Consider the following 19872-nt stretch of genomic DNA (forward strand, 5'->3'; position numbering starts at 1 on the left):
CAGCCGCCTGCCGCCGGCCACTGCGTCAATGCGGCTGCGGGCAATTGAAGACGGCAGTGGTCCAGGCTCGAGAGGGGGTGGACGGTGGCGTAGATGCCGGCAAAGGGACGCGCAAGCACGCAGCTTGGGCCGTTGCAGGTTCAGTGCGTCCTGCCGCCGGCCATCGTCGCGCGATCACAATGTGCTGTGCGACACAGTACACGTGGGGTCGAGCCGAGGCCATGGCACGGCCAGACTTGATGACCCCCGCCGTTGGGGTGCAGTAATGGCTGCCTTCGTCTGTGCCCTTCTCGGCAGTCCGTAATCCGCAATGAGCACGTCTCCCACGCGCACTGGAATTCCTGTTTGGGTTCATCCGTCGTCTCTCGTCGCTACGTGGGGCAGCGGGCTGGCGACGTCGAGCCCTGTTTCAAATCCAGGATGCCCTGACGTATGTCGCCAACCGAGGCATTCGACCGCAGGCCGAGTGTGACTGCCAGCAGCTCGAGGTCGCTCATCCCATCGGCCCCGACTCCCCGCGTCCCGGCCCCGACCTCGCCCGGCTCCAGCCCCGAGGGCGGAGGCGGCACGAGCAGTATTTCTGGGGCCGCGCCGGGTCCGCCCGCCGCTCCGCTCCACGAGATCGATCCCACGGTGCCGGGGCCTTTTGTCATGTCCGAGTTCTTGCTGAGCATGACGAACCGCAGGCCAACTTCGGTCACGGTCACGAGGATGCTGATGACGATGAGGATGATGACGATCCACGTGATGGCGCTCATCTTGGCGTCCGCTACCGAGTCGGACAGGATCTCGGCTAGGTCGAGGAAGACTCGGCACCGCTCGTTTAGCACCTTGATGCGCGGATCGATTTCCAGATACTCGCGCACCGCCTCGTACAACGGATGCAACGTTGGCTCCGAGTCCCAGAAGAAGTTGGGCACATCGAGGATGTTGGATGCTGTGGTTCTGTGTCAGTACTCGCCCCAACACCCCCTGGATGCCCTCTCGTCTAGCCACTTACATAGATTGATGTCGACGCGGCTCTTGAAGAGTCGACCGAGGATCTTGACAATCTCCGTCCTCGTCATGTTGAGCTCGCCCGTCAGCGCCAGCGTCTTGGGGACGTGTTGCGCGTCCAGCATCGTCTCGCTCATCCTCTCCTCGAAGAAGCACAGCTTGGTACTCTGGGCAATGGCGTGACTTATGGTGAGCTTGATCATGTGGTCTGATCTGGGCAGCAGCGTAATCATGTCGTTGAACACTCGTGGCCGCTTGACGTCGGCGCTGTACTCGAAGTGGAACTGCTCCGTCTCGAAGTCGTCCTGGTCGAGGGGGCGGGTGAGCAGGTTGATGCCATCCTCGGCATCAGCAAAGGTTAGATCGGCGAGGATGTCCTTCTCCTGGTGCTCGGTAAAGTTCCAAAATACCACGACGCCATACGAGTAGACAAACATTTCGGCAAAGTTCTTGGCGTCCGGCGCGAGCCGATTCATTTGTGACGGTATACCGTACTCTTGCTCTCGGCGGCCCTCGTCCTCTGGGGACGGGTCTGCAAACGGGCCCCCTCCGCGGCTTCCTCTTTCGGGGCTCTCAGGCGTCGTGTAAGCGTCGTCTTCGAAGTAGCCTTCGTGCTGGTCCCGACGCTCTGTCCTCTCAATCTCGAGATCCAGCATCGTCTTTCCAGTGCCCGGTGTCTTGAGCATGGGCCTCCCCCGTACGCGGTAGCCTTCCGTGCCGTTGAGCAAGGGCAGCGCGTAGATGACGTACAGACAGTCGTCGTAGAGCTTCGTCTTGGCCTCGTGTCTCTTCCGCAAGAACTCGGACGTGGCTCCAATCTTGAAGGCCTGGGCCGTGCAGTATGCTGTCAGGCGACTGACTTTGTCCTTGCGTTGCGGCTTGGGCAGCCTCTCGGCATAGCTCTTGCCCCGGATACCGCCTCTCTTCTTGAGCACGTCGAGTTCCTCATCCCTCAACGGCCGGTTGTCCTCTTCCTGCAGTCTCCGCGCCAGGACCGACTCGCTCTCGATTTCTTCCTCGGCGTCCTCCTTGTCGTCCGTATCCGGTAGAAGCACTAGCTTCTCGCTGATCTTGGTCGTTCGCGATGGCATGGGCTTTCCCGTGCGCGATTGAACATTGGGGAGGCCACCCGCAGAGACTCGTCGGTTCGAAGGACCGCCGGCGGAGGGCCCAGGGCGTAGCGTAGACATGGCAGGGGCGCGCGGCTGGCCAGATGGGATCTGCGAGTTGTACTGGAGGACGTTATCGACAGTCATGAACCGCATCGGTACCCGGCCACTCGTGGCGGCAGTGCTGTCCTGGCGACGGGGGACCCTTCTCTGGCTGGCCCTCTCCCTCGAGTCGGTGACCTGCGCTCTCGGTTAGACGGTACACAACGTGGTGGAAGGGGCAGGGCCGAGTCGCACAAGGACCGAAGGTCGCTGCTTTGCCGACGACATGGTGACGAATGTCGCGACCAGCGTCTAGATGGGGTAATGTGCCTCGCTGTCGGTGGGCGTCCCTGCGCGACGGTCTGCGGTTCGGTAGAGGCCAGCGCGTATATGGAGATAGACTTCAGAGTTTGGTGGTTGAGATTGACCTCGGTTGTTGGCGCAGGGGATGGACGCTGGGACTGTTCGGGTGTCGATGAAGTGGATGAGGAGGGCGATTGATTGCAGGCAGCGTGTCCGCATCCGGCTGCGCTTCAAAAAGCTGGCCGCAGGGTGCACGGCGGCGGTTTGAGTGGAGCTTGCTGGTGACCTCATCGTGGCCCCACCATGGCCGTCGCCTTTTGGTCTGGCCACGGACGAACGCGCTGCGCAACTGCTTGGTAGACGCGAGGCGTGGCCTGCAAACGACCACGTCGTCAGATTGGGGCGATTGCGCGACTCGATCCGAGTCGTCGTTCTCGGGAGGCACCGCATGAACTGAGCACGGGTTGTTTCACCATCCGTCAACGGTGCGCAATCGCGCAATGACGCTGTACGAGGACGGGCGTCAGAAGCGCCCGCGCTGGTGACGCTTTCATTGCCCAAGTTGGCGGCGACTACCCTGTACTCGAGTGGTGTATTTTCCCATGTCTTGCCAAACACTGCAGGGCCTAGGTCAGCCGCGAGTGAGATGACTGTCAATTCATAGCGGCGGTAGATAGTTAACATGTTCGTCTTTGTCTTTGTACCTGAGGGCCCAAAGGTTGTCAAGCTAGAAAATCGGGCTCGGCTAATAAAGCGACATGCAGCCACCAGCGATATAGTGTTGCACCCTCCTTGAGCTCTCAGCAGCCACACTTCGACAGCCGCATCAACACCGGATTTCCGCGTGGAGTATCGGAACAGCTGGGCCGCAGAACCCGTGGCGTTTGCTTCAACTCGGGCACTCACCGCTGCCGTGTCACGGCGCCTGGCGGCGATGCGGCGCCATGCGGGCTCGGAAAGCAAAACACACCCTGTCAGTGGCTGGCTCGTTGCCAGTAGCATCGTCCAACGAGAGCATGGTTGAACCCAGACCCGGCGCGCGCATCACAACAAACAACAGACGTATGTTGCCGTCCGAGATGGATGGCAATGACCGAAAAATCCTGTTTGCGGCATGGTGCTTCTGATACCAAGCCGTGCAGGCGGCAGTTGGTGTTTGCCGGCCGGTAATCAGGACTTGAAACGCGACGCTTTAACCTTGGAAACGCAAGCCCGGGGTACTCGTTGCCCGCCTCGCCCGGGGCTCCAGCAGTTCGCGTGCCCTGCCATCCTCTGGGTTGTTAGTGGCATCTGGTGCTGATACAGGGCAGCCAGGGCCCTGCCAGCCACGGCGTGTGGGCCCACAACTGCCGCAACTGGGCCACATTGGCGAATCGGAGGGCTTGCACTGCCGTTGCTGGGCGGTTGCTCCCTGGTTTGTTTACCTCGCAGCGGCCCCAGCCGGCTCGTAGGCAGCGCAGGGCGGCCCCGCGTCAACCGGTACAGGCTGGTACCTGGCTGCGCTCCCCAGTCTCCCGCGGTGCGCCGCGCCGCCCACAGACCCAAGGTACTGTGCCGTACCAGAGCCGACCCGATCGATGTTGGGCGCCTGCCAACGTCCGTCCTCGTCCATCGCAGCCGCCTTTCCCCTCCCTTGCTCGTCATCCCTCGTATCTCTTCAGCCTGCATAGACCAGACTCGGGTTCAGGCTGCGACGGCGCTGGCATTTTCTCGACAGCTCAACATCTCGCCGCGACATACCATACCGTCCTACCCGCCCGGCACTCTCTCCCTCGGCGCACGCACGCATCCCTCACCTCGCTCATCTGTCCCGCGCGTCATAAGGGGGCCTCCGCATTCCAGCGCCGCGCCAGGCATCGGAACAATGCTCTGACGCCCGCCCACGGCGAATCCATCTGCATTGCCGTGCACCACGAGCTCACAGCAGCCGAGAGCAACCGCCGCGAGGCCCTGGTGACCGCGGCCCGCACCAGAGGGCGAGACATCCAAGCATGTCTTTCCAACCTCCGCCTCTCCGCCATGCGCATACCGCCGACTTCGCCTCCAACAACATCCTCAACCGATACCCTTCCACCACATCCTCATCCGCGTCATCAGGCTATTCCTACGCGTCTGACCGCAGCCTCAACACCCAATACACGTCAGCTTCCGCCAACAGCGGCCAGGCGTCGCCTCCCGTCCACAGACACAAGCGCGGCCAGAGCGATGTCCTGGCCCGGGCACGACACTTCGAAGCAGGAGCAATGACCGGCTCCAGCGGCAGTCAGGTCGCCCATCACCATGGCTCCCCGCGCCAGTCGCTTCGGCCTCTTCCCCAGGCCCCAGCTGCCTCTGCCCGGCCGCCTGTCACGCCGCCCCATGCCGCCCAAATAAGGCACGAGCGCGGCAAGAGCTTTGACGTTGGCAAGCTGTCGCTGGCACAGACCGACGGCGCTTCCTCGCCAACGTCACCGTCGTCGCGCCCCCTGCCCATGCGTCCAAACTCCATGCTGCTGACCCGGTCGGATTCTGTTATGGGGGGCAGCGCCGGCGTGCCTCACAATAACTCCGTGCAGCAAGTGCACACGGCTCACATCGGCCGCCCCGATCTCGAGCTGCTCGGCCGCTCTTCCACCAGCCAGTTGCGCACGCTGTCACGCCTTGCGCATTCCGAATCCGCCGATGATTTCGCCATCACCTCGCCCGCGCAGGAAGTCGTCGGCCTCCGTGGCCGGCGTCGCCTCCAGCGCGCAGACAAGCCCGACAACACGCGAGGCTCCAAGGCAGCCGGCTACGGCTGGGAAGGCAGGAACTGGATGGATAAGCAGCGCCAATTTCTCCAAGCGTACGAGTACCTCTGTCATATCGGTGAGGCCAAGGAGTGGATAGAGGACGTCACGCACAAATCACTGCCCCCCATTGTCGAGCTGGAAGAAGCCCTACGCGACGGTGTGACGCTTGCAGAGGTCGTCGAGGCGCTCAACCCCGATAAACGTTTCCGAATATTTCACCACCCGAAGCTCCAGTATCGCCACTCGGACAATATCGCCATATTCTTTCGATACCTCGACGAGGTAGAGCTGCCCGATCTCTTCCGGTTCGAGCTCATTGACCTGTACGAAAAGAAGAATATCCCCAAAGTCATATACTGTATCCACGCAGTGAGTTGGCTGCTATACCGCAAGGGCATTGTCGACTTTCGCATAGGCAACCTCGTGGGCCAGCTGGAGTTCGAGCACCATGAACTGGAGGCGATGCAAAAAGGCTTGGATAAGCTGGGGGTCAACATGCCTAGCTTTGGTAACATGGGCGCGGACTTTGGCGTACCCGAGCCGGAGCCCGAGCCGGAGGAGACGGAGGAAGAGCGCATCGACCGAGAGCTCGCCGAGAACGAGGCTGCCATCGTCGACATGCAGGCGCAGATCCGTGGTGCGCTGCTACGGGTACGCCTCGGAGACACGATGCAGCAGCTGTGGGACAGCGAGGAGTGGCTGGTCGACCTTCAAGCTCGTATTCGCGGCGACTTCACGCGTCAAATCATGGGCTATCGACTCCGGATGCGACAATCTGCTATACTCGTGCAAAGCGCGGCCCGAGGGTTCTTGGTCCGACGGCAGCAGCGAAAAAGCGACAAATTCTGGAAGGCTGTCGAGCCAGATATCCTGGAGCTGCAAAGCCTGATCCGAGCAAACAAGGCTCGGCACGAGGTACGCGACTTGAAGTCCATGCTGTCGGCGTGCAAGGGTCCCGTCCGAGAGATTCAAGCTGTCTCCCGCGGGTTCCTGGTCCGCAAGAACCGCCATGCCCAGCAGCAAGAGTCCAAGGAGGCCACTGGATCAGTCCAGAAACTCCAGGCTCTTGCTCGGGGAATGCTGGTCCGGGCTCACATCGATCAAGACCTGCATCTGTTGGAAGGCGAAAGCGGTGCAATCGCTGGCTTACAGGCCGCTGCCCGGGCCTTGCTGACCAGAACTCAGATCGGGCGCGAGCAGGACGCTCTCCGCGCGTACGGCCCGCAATGGACGAAGCTCCAAGGCATCATTCGCGGAATTGCCGCGAGAGAGAGCCACCAGGTCCTTCAGGCTGAGCTGAAGCAGACTGCTCCGGAGGTTGCTCGGCTCCAGGCAGCGATTCGGGCGGCCGCTGTACGTAGCAATGTGGCCGACCAGCTCGAAGCGCTGGACGGAAGCAAGGACGAGGTCCTCGCGGTCCAGTCCCACATTAGGGGTATGCTGGAGAGGAAGCAAGTGCAGGCATTGCAGCGGCAGCTCGCCAGACATGAGCCCCAAGTTGTCAGCCTGCAGGGTTTCATCCGTGGCTTCATCCATCGCAAGCAGCACGCGGCGCTACTCGAGGAACTCAACTCCCACAACGAACACATTGCCGCGTTCCAGGCTATCCTCAAGGCAATGATGGTTCGCGCCAACGTCGACGACATCCTGACTGAGCTCATGGAAGAAGAAGGCTCCATTATCGCCATTCAAGCCGCAGCCAAGGCCTTCCTCGTCCGCGCCCGATACGAGGAAAAGAAGCAGTACTTCAACGAGAACATGAAGAAGGTGATTAAGATCCAGAGTTTTGTCCGGGCCAAGGTGCAAGGTGAAGCCTACAAGAGTCTCACCACGGGCAAAAACCCACCCGTCAATGCCGTCAAGAACTTTGTGCATCTGCTCAACGACAGCGACTTCGACTTCAACGAGGAGGTAGAGTTTGAGCGGATGCGGAAGACGGTGGTACAGCAAGTGCGCCAGAACGAGATGCTGGAGCAGTATATCGATCAGCTGGACATCAAGATTGCTCTCTTGGTCAAGAACAAGATTACCCTCGACGAGGTTGTACGACATCAGCATAACTACGGGGGCAACTCCATGGGTATGCTTGCCAACTCGAGCATGTCGTCGGCGAACCAGTTCGACCTCAAGGCACTCAACAAGAGCTCGAGAAAGAAGCTCGAATCCTACCAGCAGCTCTTCTTTAGCCTGCAAACACAGCCACAGTATCTCGCACGACTATTCAAGCGCGTCCGCGAGCAAGGCACCGCGGAGAAGGAGTGCAAGAGAATCGAACTTCTTATGATGAGTCTCTTTGGCTATGCGCAAAAGCGACGAGAAGAGTACTATCTGCTCAAGCTCATCGCGAGGTCTATTCGCGAGGAGATCGAAGGCGCCATGGTCCTTCAAGAGTATATTCGCGGCAACTATTTCTGGGCGAAGCTCCTCGGCAACTACACACGCTCACCCAGGGACCGCAAATACTTGCGAAGCCTCCTTGGCCCCCTAATCCGCGATAACATCATCGAAGACCCGGCCCTTGATCTCGAAAGCGACCCCATGCAAATTTACCGGTCAGCTATTAATAACGAGGAGTTGCGCACCGGCCGCCCAGATCAACGACCGCTCGACGTCCCTCGTGAAGTTGCCATCCGCGACCCTGAGACGCGACGCCTCTTCATCGACCATCTGAGAGACCTGCGCGAAATTTGCGACCAGTTCTTCCTGGCCTTGGAGGACCAACTGCATAAGATGCCTTACGGCATACGGTTTCTCTGCGGCCAGATGTTCGAGTCTCTTTGCCAACACTTTACTCGCGAGCCGCAGGAGAACCTGCTGCAGATTGTGTCAAACTGGCTCTGGAAGTTCTACCTTCAGCCGGCTGTGACAACACCTGAGCAGGTGGGCGTGATTGAAAAGTCGCTGAGCCCGCTGCAGAAGAGAAACCTTAGCGAAGTGGCCAAGGTGATTGGCCAAATAGCATCCGGCCGACCGTTTGGTGGTGAGAACATCTACCTGCAGCCGCTGAACGCGTTTGTGGCCGAGTCTGTCGAGCGCCTGCGACACCTCACCGGCGAGCTCATCTCGGTACCAGATGCCGAGCAAACGTTTGACATCGACGAGTTCAACGACCTCTATGCCAAGAACAAGCCGACACTGTACATCAAGATGACGGACGTTTTCGCCATCCACAACCTTGTCGCGGCGGAGCTGCCGGCCATGTGCCCGAACCGTGATGATGTCCTCCGAGAGATCATGCAGGACTTGGGCAGCGCCAAGAACAACGAGAACGAGATGAACGCGGCTGGCACGTCGGACATTCACATGTTCCTCACGCCCAAGCTCCACGACGTCGAGGACCCGGAAGCGGAGGTCAAGGCGCTTTTCATGGAGACGAAGCGCTGTGTCCTGTATATCATCCGGGTGCAAACCGGCGCGAATCTCCTCGAGATCCTGGTGAAACCCATCTCGCCCGAGGACGAGGCGAAATGGGAGTCAATAATCCGAGAGGACTTTTCGGATGGCAGCAACTCGCGAGGAGCCTACTCGGACGCCAACAAGATGGTCGACCTGACCAGGATGACTTACTACGAGCTCAAGCGTACCGCGCTGGAGAACGTGATGAGACTGGAGCAGATGGGCCGCATCTCGAAGCACAACTTTTACCAGGACGTCCTCAACGCCATTGCCAGCGACATCCGCTCCAAGAGCCGCAGGCGCGTACAGAGGCAGCGGGAGCTGGACGGAGTGCGCCTCACACTGGGGAACCTGCACGAAAAGGCCAAGTACCTTGAGCAGCAGCGGAAAAGCTACGACGACTACATAGAGCAAGCCATGGCGACGCTGCAGAACAAGAAAGGGTAAGAAGCCGCGCATTGTCCTGAGAGCGACGGCGCGCGAGGCGATGCTAACCAAGACTTGCGCGTACAGAAAGAAGAGGTTCCTGCTGCCATTCACCAAGCAGTACAACCACCAGCGCGAGCTGGAACGGAGCGGCCGCGTCCCCAAGTTCGGGAGCTACAAGTACAGCGCGCGAGCGCTCTCGGAGAAGGGCGTCCTCGTGTCTTGGAACGGGCTCAGCGACCGCGACTGGGACAAGATCAACCTGACGATATCGTGCGACGAGGTGGGCGTCTTCGCCATCGAGGGCTCCCGGGGCCACATCCAGATGCCCGGGGCGAGCGCGCTGGTGCCCATCGAGGACCTGCTGCAGGCGCAGTTCGAGTCGCACCAGTTCATGAACCTGTTTGAGGGCAACCTCAAGCTCAACGTGAACTTGCTGCTGCACCTCGTGTACAAGAAGTTCTACCGGACGCAGTGATGACCATCTTGTTTTTCCTATCTGTCCTGTTTCCGACTCCTCTGGATACCCCCGCTCGTTGGCACCGGCGCCTGCAACGTACGAAGGAACTATAGAAGGGAGATTGCTGTCACTGGGTGGGGGGATGGGGTTTTTGCTGGAGTTTGGCAGCGACCAAGGTGGTGGGCATAAGCTTGGGAGTTTGCATGCATGGCCTTGTCTTTCGTTTACATTTTCCAAGAACGGGGCTGCTGGACGGGAGCAATAACGGAGAACCAAGCACGGACTGCATGACGGACGGACTGTATGTATCTATGGAAGCGGGAAGTGCAAACAAGCATGCTCTGTTGCACGTTGGAAATACTAGTGAAAAGAAATGGGCCGAAGGTGGCTTGATTGACCAATGGCGCACAATGGGCATGTTGTTGTGACAAGACCTGCGTCGCCTCGTCGTGTGGTACGGACTGACTGCACCAAGTGCTGCGCGTTGGTCCTTGGCAATGAAACACGAGCGCTTGCATGGGCGAGCACCTGCGGACGGCCTCTTATCTCGAGGGTCCCCGTCGGCGACCGTCCGGCTTTACGTAAATTACGGCAGTCGGACAGCACAAAGACGGCGTGTCGGGGGCAGCACGCGAGCAGGATGCCTCGAGGAAGTCGGTGGCGGGCGCAAGACGTTCCGAGTGGACCGAATGCAAAGGTGGGAAACCGGGGGGCCATGTCCCAGGGGTCCCCCCATCTCGACGGCGGGCGCGCGCAAGGGTATAATTGCAAGTGGTTCGCCGTGGTGGCTGGATACAGTATGTACTGTATCCGTTTCGACATGCGCCAGTCCGGAAATTTGACGACAGCGCATCCAGTCAAGTATTCCGCAGCAGAGCGCGAAGGCTAGACGGCTGGGTCAGCAGGGGGCGATTAATGGTTTTGATGGTGTCCACGGGGGTCGCGGATGGGGCGGCCATTCTTGGCTCATGCTGTGGTCCGTCGAGGGTTTGTCGGCGGCCTTGCCTTGGCCGAGCTGCAACCTCTCTCTTCTCGCCCGTCCACGTCTGACCTCCCTTCCCACGGCGTGTCCGAAATGCAAACATGCACGCCGTGCCATAAGGCAGCAGCCGCTGGTGCGGCGATCGATCGAGCGAGCGTCAGAGCACGAATGGTGTCATCGAGAGAAGCAATGTCGACATTTCAGACTGAAGTGGTGTCTCATCGAAAAAACCGGGCGGTCTTCGACGTGGGGAACGAGCGAGCGCTGGACGCGCGAAGGCGAAGAAGGATCGATTGCGCCATCGCCTGTCAGAAGTCTGTTGGGCGCACGGAGGCGACGGGGACGCAGGATTAGCCTGGGCAAGGTTATAAGTCAGTGGAGGTCAGCAGCCAAAACTGGAGCCGTCGCGCGGGCGGGCTTGTGTAATCAAGAGCGATTGCAGCGCAGTGTCCGAAAGTGGACAAGCAGGACACGCGCGACAGTGCGTTTTGTTTATGCATGGACGAACGCAGCATGGATTTGCAGGAGGAGGAAGAGGAGGACGAAGAAGGAGAGGAGGAGGAGGAGGAGGAGGAGGAGAAGAGAGGTCACTGGGCTCGGCACGTTTAGAATCTGCTCGTGCTCGTACTTGCCCTGCTCAAGGATGGCCAGAATACACTCTATTGTCGGGTGGAAAGAGCAGGGTGACAGGAGGTGCAGTGCACCTGCTGCTCACAGCAGCTTACGAATACGGAGACTGAGTGCAGAGGGTCGGTCGTCCCTGCTCCTGCTGCGCTTTCCTTTCCATGTCCCGCCACTGCGACGACGAACGGACTGGGTCGGACTCATGTGCGAATAAGGCCACCACTGACACTGTGCAGCTGCGCATTTAGCCAGTGTTATGCACCAAACTGGGGTATCCAAAAGTTGCAAAACCAGGCTTGCATTCCAGACCCTGCCCAAGTGGTCTGTATGCCTGTATCAGATCCAGCCCAACCCTTCGTCCCGGGTCTCAGTTTGGAAAGTGGCCGCAGCCGCAGCCCAAAGCCACTCGCCATCATCAATGCCTTGGCTTGGCTCATGGAGGGCTGCCTCCCCCGGGGGGCGACGCGGCCGCGGCGGGTCATGGCACGGGCGGCAGTTCGAGGCCTCGACAGCCTCTCATTCGCTTTTGACTTTCTAGGCTGCGACTCCCGAAGCCACGTCGTCCGGCGCAGCACAGTCGCACGGCAGCACGGGCGTACAAGCTAAATCCGACGTCCGGGACGGCTGACGCTGCTCACGTGGGCCAGCCGACAAACGGGTATGAAGCGCCGGCCAGCCTGGGCCCGACACCTCCGTGCGAACGCCGCCCTCGTGTTATTGCAAGAGAGCTGCTGGATGGAGGGAGCCGATGGAACCGGCAAGGCAGCAAGCAGCAGCATCTCCGTTGGTCGTCGTATCGTCGTCGTCGTCACGAACTGGTGGCCGCCCGCACTGCGCCTGCACCACACGGGCCAACCAGACAGCCCCGAAAGCCAGATGTAGCAGTTGAGGCAGTTCCACTCGGACGGTGGCTGACCGGCCCAGAACACCGACGCACAACAGCACAAGACGGGCAGGCCTGCCAAGAGCCGCAAGGCCCTCACACCGCCGATTTCGACGCTCGCTGCCGGAGCCATGTGACCACCCTTTGGGTGCGATGCGAGGGACACACAATCTCGACGCACGCACGACTTGCCGACGCAACGACGTGCGCCTGAGGTGACACATAACTGTGCCTGGCTGGGTAGTCACACAACGGGGCGAGTCAGCTCCCTGCGCCGACAAGACGGCGAACGCACCAACCGATAAGAGGTGTGGTAGTCCGGCCTCCTGTCCCGTCCAGGGAACAGAAAGACAACAGGTGCATGAAGATCCTCGCCCTTTGATCAACACTCGGTGTCGCACACGTAACAAACAGGTGACGACGAGCCCGCTCGGCGCCGCAGCAAGCATGGGCGGGCAGCGGGCAAGCTGGCCAGGCGGGTGTCGGTCGGGTCGTTGACTGGAGGAGCAGCCCGTTGAACTTGCATACCTGCTCCGACTTATGCACCATGGTGAATATTCACAGTCTCGAGGGAGCGTCGTCGCACTTTATTGCAAGTCCGCAACGGACTAGTCGCAAGCCCACAATGACAGCCGCCCCTCCCCCTCCACGGGGGCCCGGCCGACCCCTTGGCCCAAGCTGGGGGTCGCGAGCTGCCTGCTTGAATAATACAGAGCAGGCTGCGTGCGTGGCGGGAGCGCGAAAACCATAAATTCTCTGGCATTCCCGCACGCACCCATAGCTGGCCCTGTTGCTGTCCCGCAGCAGTCGGTGAATCCCTCGTTCAAAAAGGCTGGCTTCCCCCTCTTGTATCTATCTATCTGTCTCTGCGTTGGGAAGTGGGACGGTCGTCTGCCTGTCTCTCTTCACACCACCTCGCTGTTGTTTCATCTCATCCTCGCTCTGCCTGGGTTGCCTACTTACTGTTGCGTTGCCATTCTCACTGGGGAGGAAGAAAGAAGAAACAAACAAATACGGGACGGATCGTTCGGGAGGGAACGTAGTAGCTCTACCTACCCTTATCTGAGACTCGTTCCTTGTCTTGTGCGGCAGTCCTGCCTGACGTTGTTCAACGATTCATTTACCATCTACACCAACCGCCCGGACTCCTGACGCCTCGATCTCCGCCACAGGCCTCCAGCAACGGCGACAGCGAAGACGACGGCTGAAGAGCAAGAGAGTAGAGAGAAGGGAAAACGAAAGCTAATCTAGCCCGGCCGCATCACTCACCAACTCTCGACCCTGCAAACGGCTACCAAACGCCGCCGCCATGGCTCCAGACATCAACACCATGCCGCCCTCCGTGGTCCCCACGACCAAGGGACCAGATGGTTCAAGGCCCAACATCCTCTACATCATGGCCGACCAGCTGGCGGCCCCCCAGCTCAAGATGTACAACCCAGAGTCGCAGATCAAGACGCCCAACCTCGACCGCCTCGCCGCCGGCTCGGTCCAGTTCGACTCGGCCTACTGCCCGTCTCCCCTCTGCGCCCCGTCGCGCATGAGCATGATCACCGGCCTGCTGCCCATGAAGATCGGAGCCTACGACAACGCCTCCCAGATCAACTCGGAGATCCCCACGTACGCCCACTACCTGCGCTCCAAGGGCTACCACACGGCCCTCGCCGGAAAGATGCATTTTGTGGGCGATCAGCTCCACGGCTACGAGCAGCGTCTGACGAGCGACATCTATCCTGGCGACTTTGGCTGGGCCGTCAACTGGGACGAGCCCGACACCCGCCTCGAGTGGTACCACAACGCCAGCTCCATCCTCCAGGCAGGCCCCTGCGGACGCAGCAACCAGCTCGACTACGATGAGGAGGTCATGTACCGGAGCACCCAGTACCTGTGGGACCACGTCCGCGAGGGCCCCAACAAGCGCCCGTTTGCCCTGACGGTAAGTTGAAAAAGACGACGTAGGAGGACGGGAGCTGGAGAGGCGCTGCGGCGGCCGCCTGGCTGAGCCCGCGCCCGTCATCATCAGAATCTTCCAAAGCTTGCTGACAGCATCACCTGTTTCTTGTAGGTGTCTCTCACTCACCCCCATGATCCGTACACCATCACCAAGAAGTACTGGAACCGGTACGAGGATGTCGACATCGCGCTGCCCAAGGTGCGGATCCCCAAGGAGAAGCTCGACACGCACAGCCAGCGCCTGATGCGCGTGTGCGACCTCTGGGACCAGGACTTTACCGACGACCAGATCAAGAGGGCCAAGCGGGCGTACTACGGCTCCGTCAGCTACGTCGACGACTGCATCGGCAAGCTGCTCGAGACGCTCGACGAGGCGGGCCTCGCGGACAACACCATTGTCATCTTCAGCGGCGACCACGGCGACATGCTGGGCGAGCGCGGGCTCTGGTACAAGATGAGCTACTTCGAGTCGTCGGTGCGGGTGCCGCTGCTGGTCAACTACCCGAAGTGGTTCGACGCGCACCGCGTGTCCAAGAACGTGTCGACGCTGGACCTCTTGCCGACCATTTGCGACCTTATCGGCACCAAGCCGGCGCCGTACCTGCCCATGGACGGCGTCAGCATGCTGCCCCACCTGCTCGACGAGAAGCAGGGCCCGGACACGGTGTTCGCCGAGTACACGGGCGAGGGCACGGTGCGGCCCATGATGATGATCCGCCGCGGCCCCTGGAAGTACATCACCTGCCCGGCCGACGAGCCGCAGTTCTTCAACCTGGAGCGGGACCCGCATGAGCTCAACAACCTGGCGGCGGTGCTGGCCAAGCGGGAGCCGCAGACGCCCGAGGAGGAGGAGGCCAAGGCCGTGTTCGAGCAGTACGACGCCGAGGCCAAGGCCAAGTGGGACTTTGACGCCATCACGGCGCAGGTGCTGCAGTCGCAGCGCAGCCGGCGCGTGGTTTGGGACGCGCTCAAGGAGGGCGCGTTTACGAGCTGGGACTTTGACCCCGTCGACGACGGCCGCATGAAGTATGCCTGCCTCCCCTTCGTTGTCCCCGAGAGACTGGACATGGGTCGACTAACGCGTGACGGCGCAGGTACATCCGCTCGACGATTCCGCTCGACGACCTCGAGCGCCGCGCCCGCTTCCCGTTTGTGGACAGCCAGGGCTACGTGGTGAGCAAGACGGTCAGCTCGACCCGCAACTGAACGACAGGCTCCCGAGGTAAACGAGCGAGCGAGCAGGCAAGCAAGCGAGCAGGACTGGCGCTCGAGACAGTCAGCCATGGGCCGGGTGTCCGGGCCGCGGCGGCATTTCCGGGGACAGAAAGGAGGCGACGATGAGGACGAGGATTGATCGATACCCAATGCTTGCGACTAGAGCATGAGCACCGGTTCCCTGCATGAACGGCTTTTACGTGAATCTAGCATAGCATTGGGCGAGGAGTTTTCTTTTTTGACATGCTCAGAATGCCTAATTCGTATTTTCTCGATCCACTGCTACGGTGAATTGTGAGGTGGTTGCCGGCGCGACTCGTAGGATTGACGACAGGAGTCGAGTGTAAGTCGTGATCTGGAAGGTTGAGCGCTGCAGTGGCCGGTGGATCACAGCAGGCACACAGCACACCAGCGTCCAGTGAGAGCTTGCTGTGTGAGTGCCCAGCGGCGCGCCTCAGAACCGCCTCTGGCAACAGCCTCAGGTGCCCCTGCCCCGCGTCGCGTCACCCGTGGGCCTCTGCCCTCTGCACCTGGACAGCCCTGGAGCTTCCTGCCTCCTACTCACGCTCGTCGTCTCGTTCGACCTTCTTGAACCCCCAACTTTCCTCGACCTCACAACACACCAACGCTGCTTCGTACTCCACACAACACCAATTGGCCATTGCAGCGACCGCACAGCCTTGCCTAGCCGAGGGCAAGTCTTTTCTGCTCCGGCTATTCAAACACCCATACCACAACAAATCCAGCGAGCAAAGGCGGCAAGACCCACGCAAGATGGCCACCTTGGGGCTCGACGAGGATGAGCTCAAGGTTCTCGAGCACATGCTCTCGCGGGTGTCGCAACTCTCGAGCAGCATTCAGAGCTTGAAGATGGACATTCTGAAGAGCAACCCGCTGCCTCCTACGTGCGCACCCCAGTCGCGGCAGCGTCATGATCACGGATGGGAATCCCGCCAGCTAACCGACGACGCAGCTCCTCCCTCCAGGCCTCGGCCCAGATCCTCCAGCGCAACCTGCAGAGCGTGCTGGACAGCCTGAGCGAGAACTCGGAGCTGTTCTCGCGCATGGCCATCCATCCGTCGACAAATTATCCCGGGCGGACGCAAGAAAACATCCTGACGCAGCTGCTGCGTAAGAAACTCGAGCCTGACGTGGAGGAGCTCGTGGCCCAGGGCGCCGAGACGGCCCGGCTTGCCACCCCCGAGGGTATCGCTGACCTGCAGGGCATATGGGATGAGCTGCGCGAGTGGACGCACGGCCGCATCGCCGAGTATGTTCGCGACGAGGCTGGCGACGTCTACACCAAGGAGGAGCGGGAGATGGGCGTCGAGAACGTGCGCACTGGCTTACGCCGGGGACTGGACGATGACGAAAGCGACGACGAGGGCGACGAAGCCGAGGGAGAAGGCGACGACATGATGGACCAGGACGGCGAGGACGATGCCGCCAAGGCGAAGAATCAGCCACCCCGAGGCCCCGAACCCGAAACCATCCTATGGTTCATGAACAGGGGCGACTTTGACCTCCCGCCCAACATCGAATACGGCAGAAAGGGGGACATTTACAGAGGGTTGCAGGGCGTCAACATCCCGCCAGGTTCGACGGTAGGCGCCGGTTCGGCATAGGCAGCTGGATCGACGCTGCCCCGGCCGATCTCGAGCTCAAACGACAAAGTGCGAGATAGCGCGCAGAGAACAACCCGAGTTTCAGTGGCGGAGGTGGAAGAGGATGAATACTCTGAATCCGAAGCCCCGCCACCGCCTAGATCACGCCGCTCGGCCTCGGAAAACAAGTCGCGAGACGACAAGCCGACACCACCGGGCACGTAGCGCGGACCCCGGGCCCCCGAAGCGAGGATGGAACCAGACGAATGCTCCGATGCCGGGCCTGAACTGTCTGGTATTCCTCAAGATGCCTTCATATCCCATTCGCCTGTCAAAGCGACGGCCAAGGCGATACCAGTGGGCATGTAGTGCACACCCCGGGCCCCAGAAGCGAGAATGGAATCGGACGAATGCTCCGACGCCGAGCCTGAACTGCCTGGTACACCCCGAGATGCCCTTATTTCACAGTCGCCGGTCAAAGCGACGGCTCAGGCGGATCATGATCAACACGGACAACGCGTGCCTACACCCGAAACTCAACAACGCTAGCCATGGCGAAACCAGTTGACAGCGTGGATTAGTATCTATAACTTATGGATTTGCTGTCACGAGCGGTTTTCAAGGGATGACTTTCACAGCGGCGGACCGCCGATCAACGTCGAACTGGGAGGGTTCTGCAGTGCATTGTGGAAGCTGTGGCCATGACTGTCAGCTTTCTGGGCGTGGCTGTCCTCAGCCCTACGAGACTGTATCCACTACCAGATACTAGCTGCAATGAAGCGATGGACTTTTCACTCTGTCTGGTTCCTTGCCACGATGGAATTCCAAACGTCGTCGTTAGCGCTGACGATGCGCGGTGAGATGCTGGCCCGATTGGGTCTGGATGGCTGATGGTGGCGCTCAGCGTTGCGCCCGACCCCGTGATGACCTGAGGCATCAGGAAGGCGGCACGTCATATGAGAGGAGCGAAGGAACGGATTCACAGCCTCTGGCAATCATCCCGAGGACGCATGGAACAGTGTCGCAATGGATACCTGCGCTGTTCTGCAGACCGCGGGGTCGTGGTGCGACCTCGAATCCTCGTTATGCGCAGCAACAGGCATCCAGGGCAGGCCGAAGGACGATGCATTACCAGTCACAAGACTGCGTGGAGACGACGGTCGCATTGTCTCCTGGTCGTATCACAAGCGGACTGCAAACGACCGATCGCCCCTGCTTTCCCTGCCGCCAGAGCTTCGGCGGCAGATATACGGTTGGGTCTTGCTCATGACCCCGGTGCGCAACGGATCGCCTGACCCAGCATATCCAGCACCTGAGATTCGCCGATGCGAGCTCAGGTGTTTGGCGGAGGACGAGGACGTCAACGATGACGACGAAACGGTCCGCGGACGACTGCTGCCGAGGCTCCTCTGCCCAGACCGGCCCTTGTGTGGCATGCCAACGAGCCTCCTGCGGAGCTGCGGCCAAGTCTACGACGAGGCTCGCCTCATGCCCTTTGAAGAAAACGAGTTCGTCTTCGTGACGTGGTTCGCGTCGGGGCTGGTCACGGGGCACGCGACGGTGACGGGCCTCCTGCGTCCGTGGCAGCGGCGGGCGATGCGGTACGCGCGGATCGAGATGCTGGGCCACGAGCTGCAGGACGAGGTGGCGCTGCGGACGTGGACGGCGCTGAGCGAGGCGTGGGCCGGGCTCCGCGGGCTCAGGGTCAGGATCGCTGGCCCTGCGGGCGGTGCGCTGGACGACGTCTTGTCGACAGAGAACAGCGAGAAGCAGGACGCGGACGGGGGAGCCGAGAGGTCAGAGTCAGACTGGGAGCCGGTTCGGCGCGTGGCGGAGAACTGGGCAGAGAAGGGGGCGCTCGCGAGTATGGGAGACTTGGAGAGGCTGGAGGTCGAGGTGGCGGTGCCAGCGTGGAGCACACGGACGAAGCTCGAGTTTTGCGTTGCGCTGCAGCGGAGATTGAAGCGAGGAGGCTCGAGCGCCGTGGTGGTTTGCACAACGCGCGGTGTCGCGGGACATGCGTCTCGGTGATGATGATGCGCCCGACATTTTCGGTGTAAGTGGGTGAATACGGATCTGTACGAGTACGAGCACGAGCACACTCTGGATGCGAACGGGAGCAGGGCGAATTTGTGTAACGAATGTACGCATCACGTCATGGGAAGACGTACGGTCTTTGTTCTGGATTTGACCAAAGCCAGGGGACAGGAGCAGGGGGGGAAGGCAGTCTTGAGTCCTGGAAACACGCCTTTGGGGGCGGGCAGCTGGACAAGCATCCTCGAGCTGAAGAGGCGTTCTTGCGGTCAAGATAACAAAGATTGGCTCGTACGCGCGAGTGCTTTATCTGAATCCACGAGCCTTGTCCTGTGCTTCAGGCCGAGGCGCAGTTACTGCGTCTACGAGTATGTATGTGACTATCTGGACTGTGGAGGATGATGACCCGGCCCGTCGGTGGAGCGCGTCCCCGAGGACGACACGGCGAGGGGACCCCACTTGGACGGGGTTCTTTTGGGGGCTTGCTTCCAGGATGATGGTGCTCTCGGAGTCGAGGCTCCGCCCGGTCGCCTTCCTCGAAACGGTCGAGCATGTCCGGCGAGCCGGGCGCGGGACCCGGTATCGGCGCAGTCATGGAGACCAGGCCGGCTGCCGACGGCGGGGGGGCGCCTGGCCGCTTAATAATGCTTTGCCTTGAGTCTTCGATGAGAGGAGGGAGAGGGAGAGGGAGAGGGGCCTGCCGCTGTTGTTGGCTGGAGATGGTGACATTGGGTGTGGCCGAGTGGTCAGGAGCACCGAAGGGGGCTTGGGGGGGAAAGGGACAAGATGGATGGATGGATGGTGGGTGGGTGAGTGGGCTTCAGCAGCCGCCCGCACTGCGCAGCTTGACAATGTGGGGGGATTTCTGGAGCTTGGAGGAGCTGCGAGCTGGCGCTGGTCTCATGTGACTACGCGCAACGTTCGCCCCGTATGAGTCACGTCACGTTTCCTGGCGTCTCATACAGTCCTCGGCACAGTTACGGTACTGTACCGTACGGAAGGAAGCGCAAGGCAGGCCGAAGCTCGCAGCGGCAACAAAGACTCATTCCCTCTCGTGACGCTCCGTCCCGGTCT

The 19872-nt window shown here is 60.7% G+C and overlaps 5 protein-coding genes across 5 annotated transcripts; 4 read left to right on the forward strand and 1 right to left on the reverse strand.

Annotated features, from left to right (window-relative positions):
- Window positions 1–371: 371 nt before the first annotated feature.
- On the reverse strand, window positions 372–2435 carry PLICBS_004581 (uncharacterized protein; the record flags this gene model as incomplete). Its single annotated transcript, XM_018326058.2, has 3 exons — window positions 372–937; window positions 1001–2345; window positions 2403–2435. 3 exons carry the CDS (start codon window positions 2433–2435, stop codon window positions 372–374), a joined length of 1944 nt encoding a protein of 647 aa, XP_018175810.2.
- Window positions 2436–4441: 2006 nt separating this feature from the next.
- On the forward strand, window positions 4442–9521 carry PLICBS_004582 (uncharacterized protein; the record flags this gene model as incomplete). Its single annotated transcript, XM_018326057.2, has 2 exons — window positions 4442–9060; window positions 9131–9521. 2 exons carry the CDS (start codon window positions 4442–4444, stop codon window positions 9519–9521), a joined length of 5010 nt encoding a protein of 1669 aa, XP_018175809.2.
- A 3780-nt stretch (window positions 9522–13301) lies between these two features.
- On the forward strand, window positions 13302–15151 carry PLICBS_004583 (uncharacterized protein; the record flags this gene model as incomplete). Its single annotated transcript, XM_018326054.2, has 3 exons — window positions 13302–13928; window positions 14058–14971; window positions 15040–15151. 3 exons carry the CDS (start codon window positions 13302–13304, stop codon window positions 15149–15151), a joined length of 1653 nt encoding a protein of 550 aa, XP_018175806.2.
- A 783-nt stretch (window positions 15152–15934) lies between these two features.
- Window positions 15935–16785, forward strand: PLICBS_004584 (mediator of RNA polymerase II transcription subunit 8; the record flags this gene model as incomplete). Its single annotated transcript, XM_065600548.1, has 2 exons — window positions 15935–16065; window positions 16134–16785. 2 exons carry the CDS (start codon window positions 15935–15937, stop codon window positions 16783–16785), a joined length of 783 nt encoding a protein of 260 aa, XP_065456620.1.
- Window positions 16786–17790: 1005 nt separating this feature from the next.
- Window positions 17791–18795, forward strand: PLICBS_004585 (uncharacterized protein; the record flags this gene model as incomplete). Its single annotated transcript, XM_018326053.2, has 1 exon — window positions 17791–18795. The coding sequence occupies one exon, from the start codon at window positions 17791–17793 to the stop codon at window positions 18793–18795; it is 1005 nt and encodes a 334-aa protein (XP_018175805.2).
- Between the last annotated feature and the right edge of the window lie 1077 nt (window positions 18796–19872).

Source organism: Purpureocillium lilacinum (genome assembly GCF_023168085.1).
Source record: "Purpureocillium lilacinum CBS 284.36 DNA, scaffold_3, whole genome shotgun sequence".
In the NCBI taxonomy this organism is placed as follows: Eukaryota; Fungi; Ascomycota; class Sordariomycetes; order Hypocreales; family Ophiocordycipitaceae; genus Purpureocillium; species Purpureocillium lilacinum.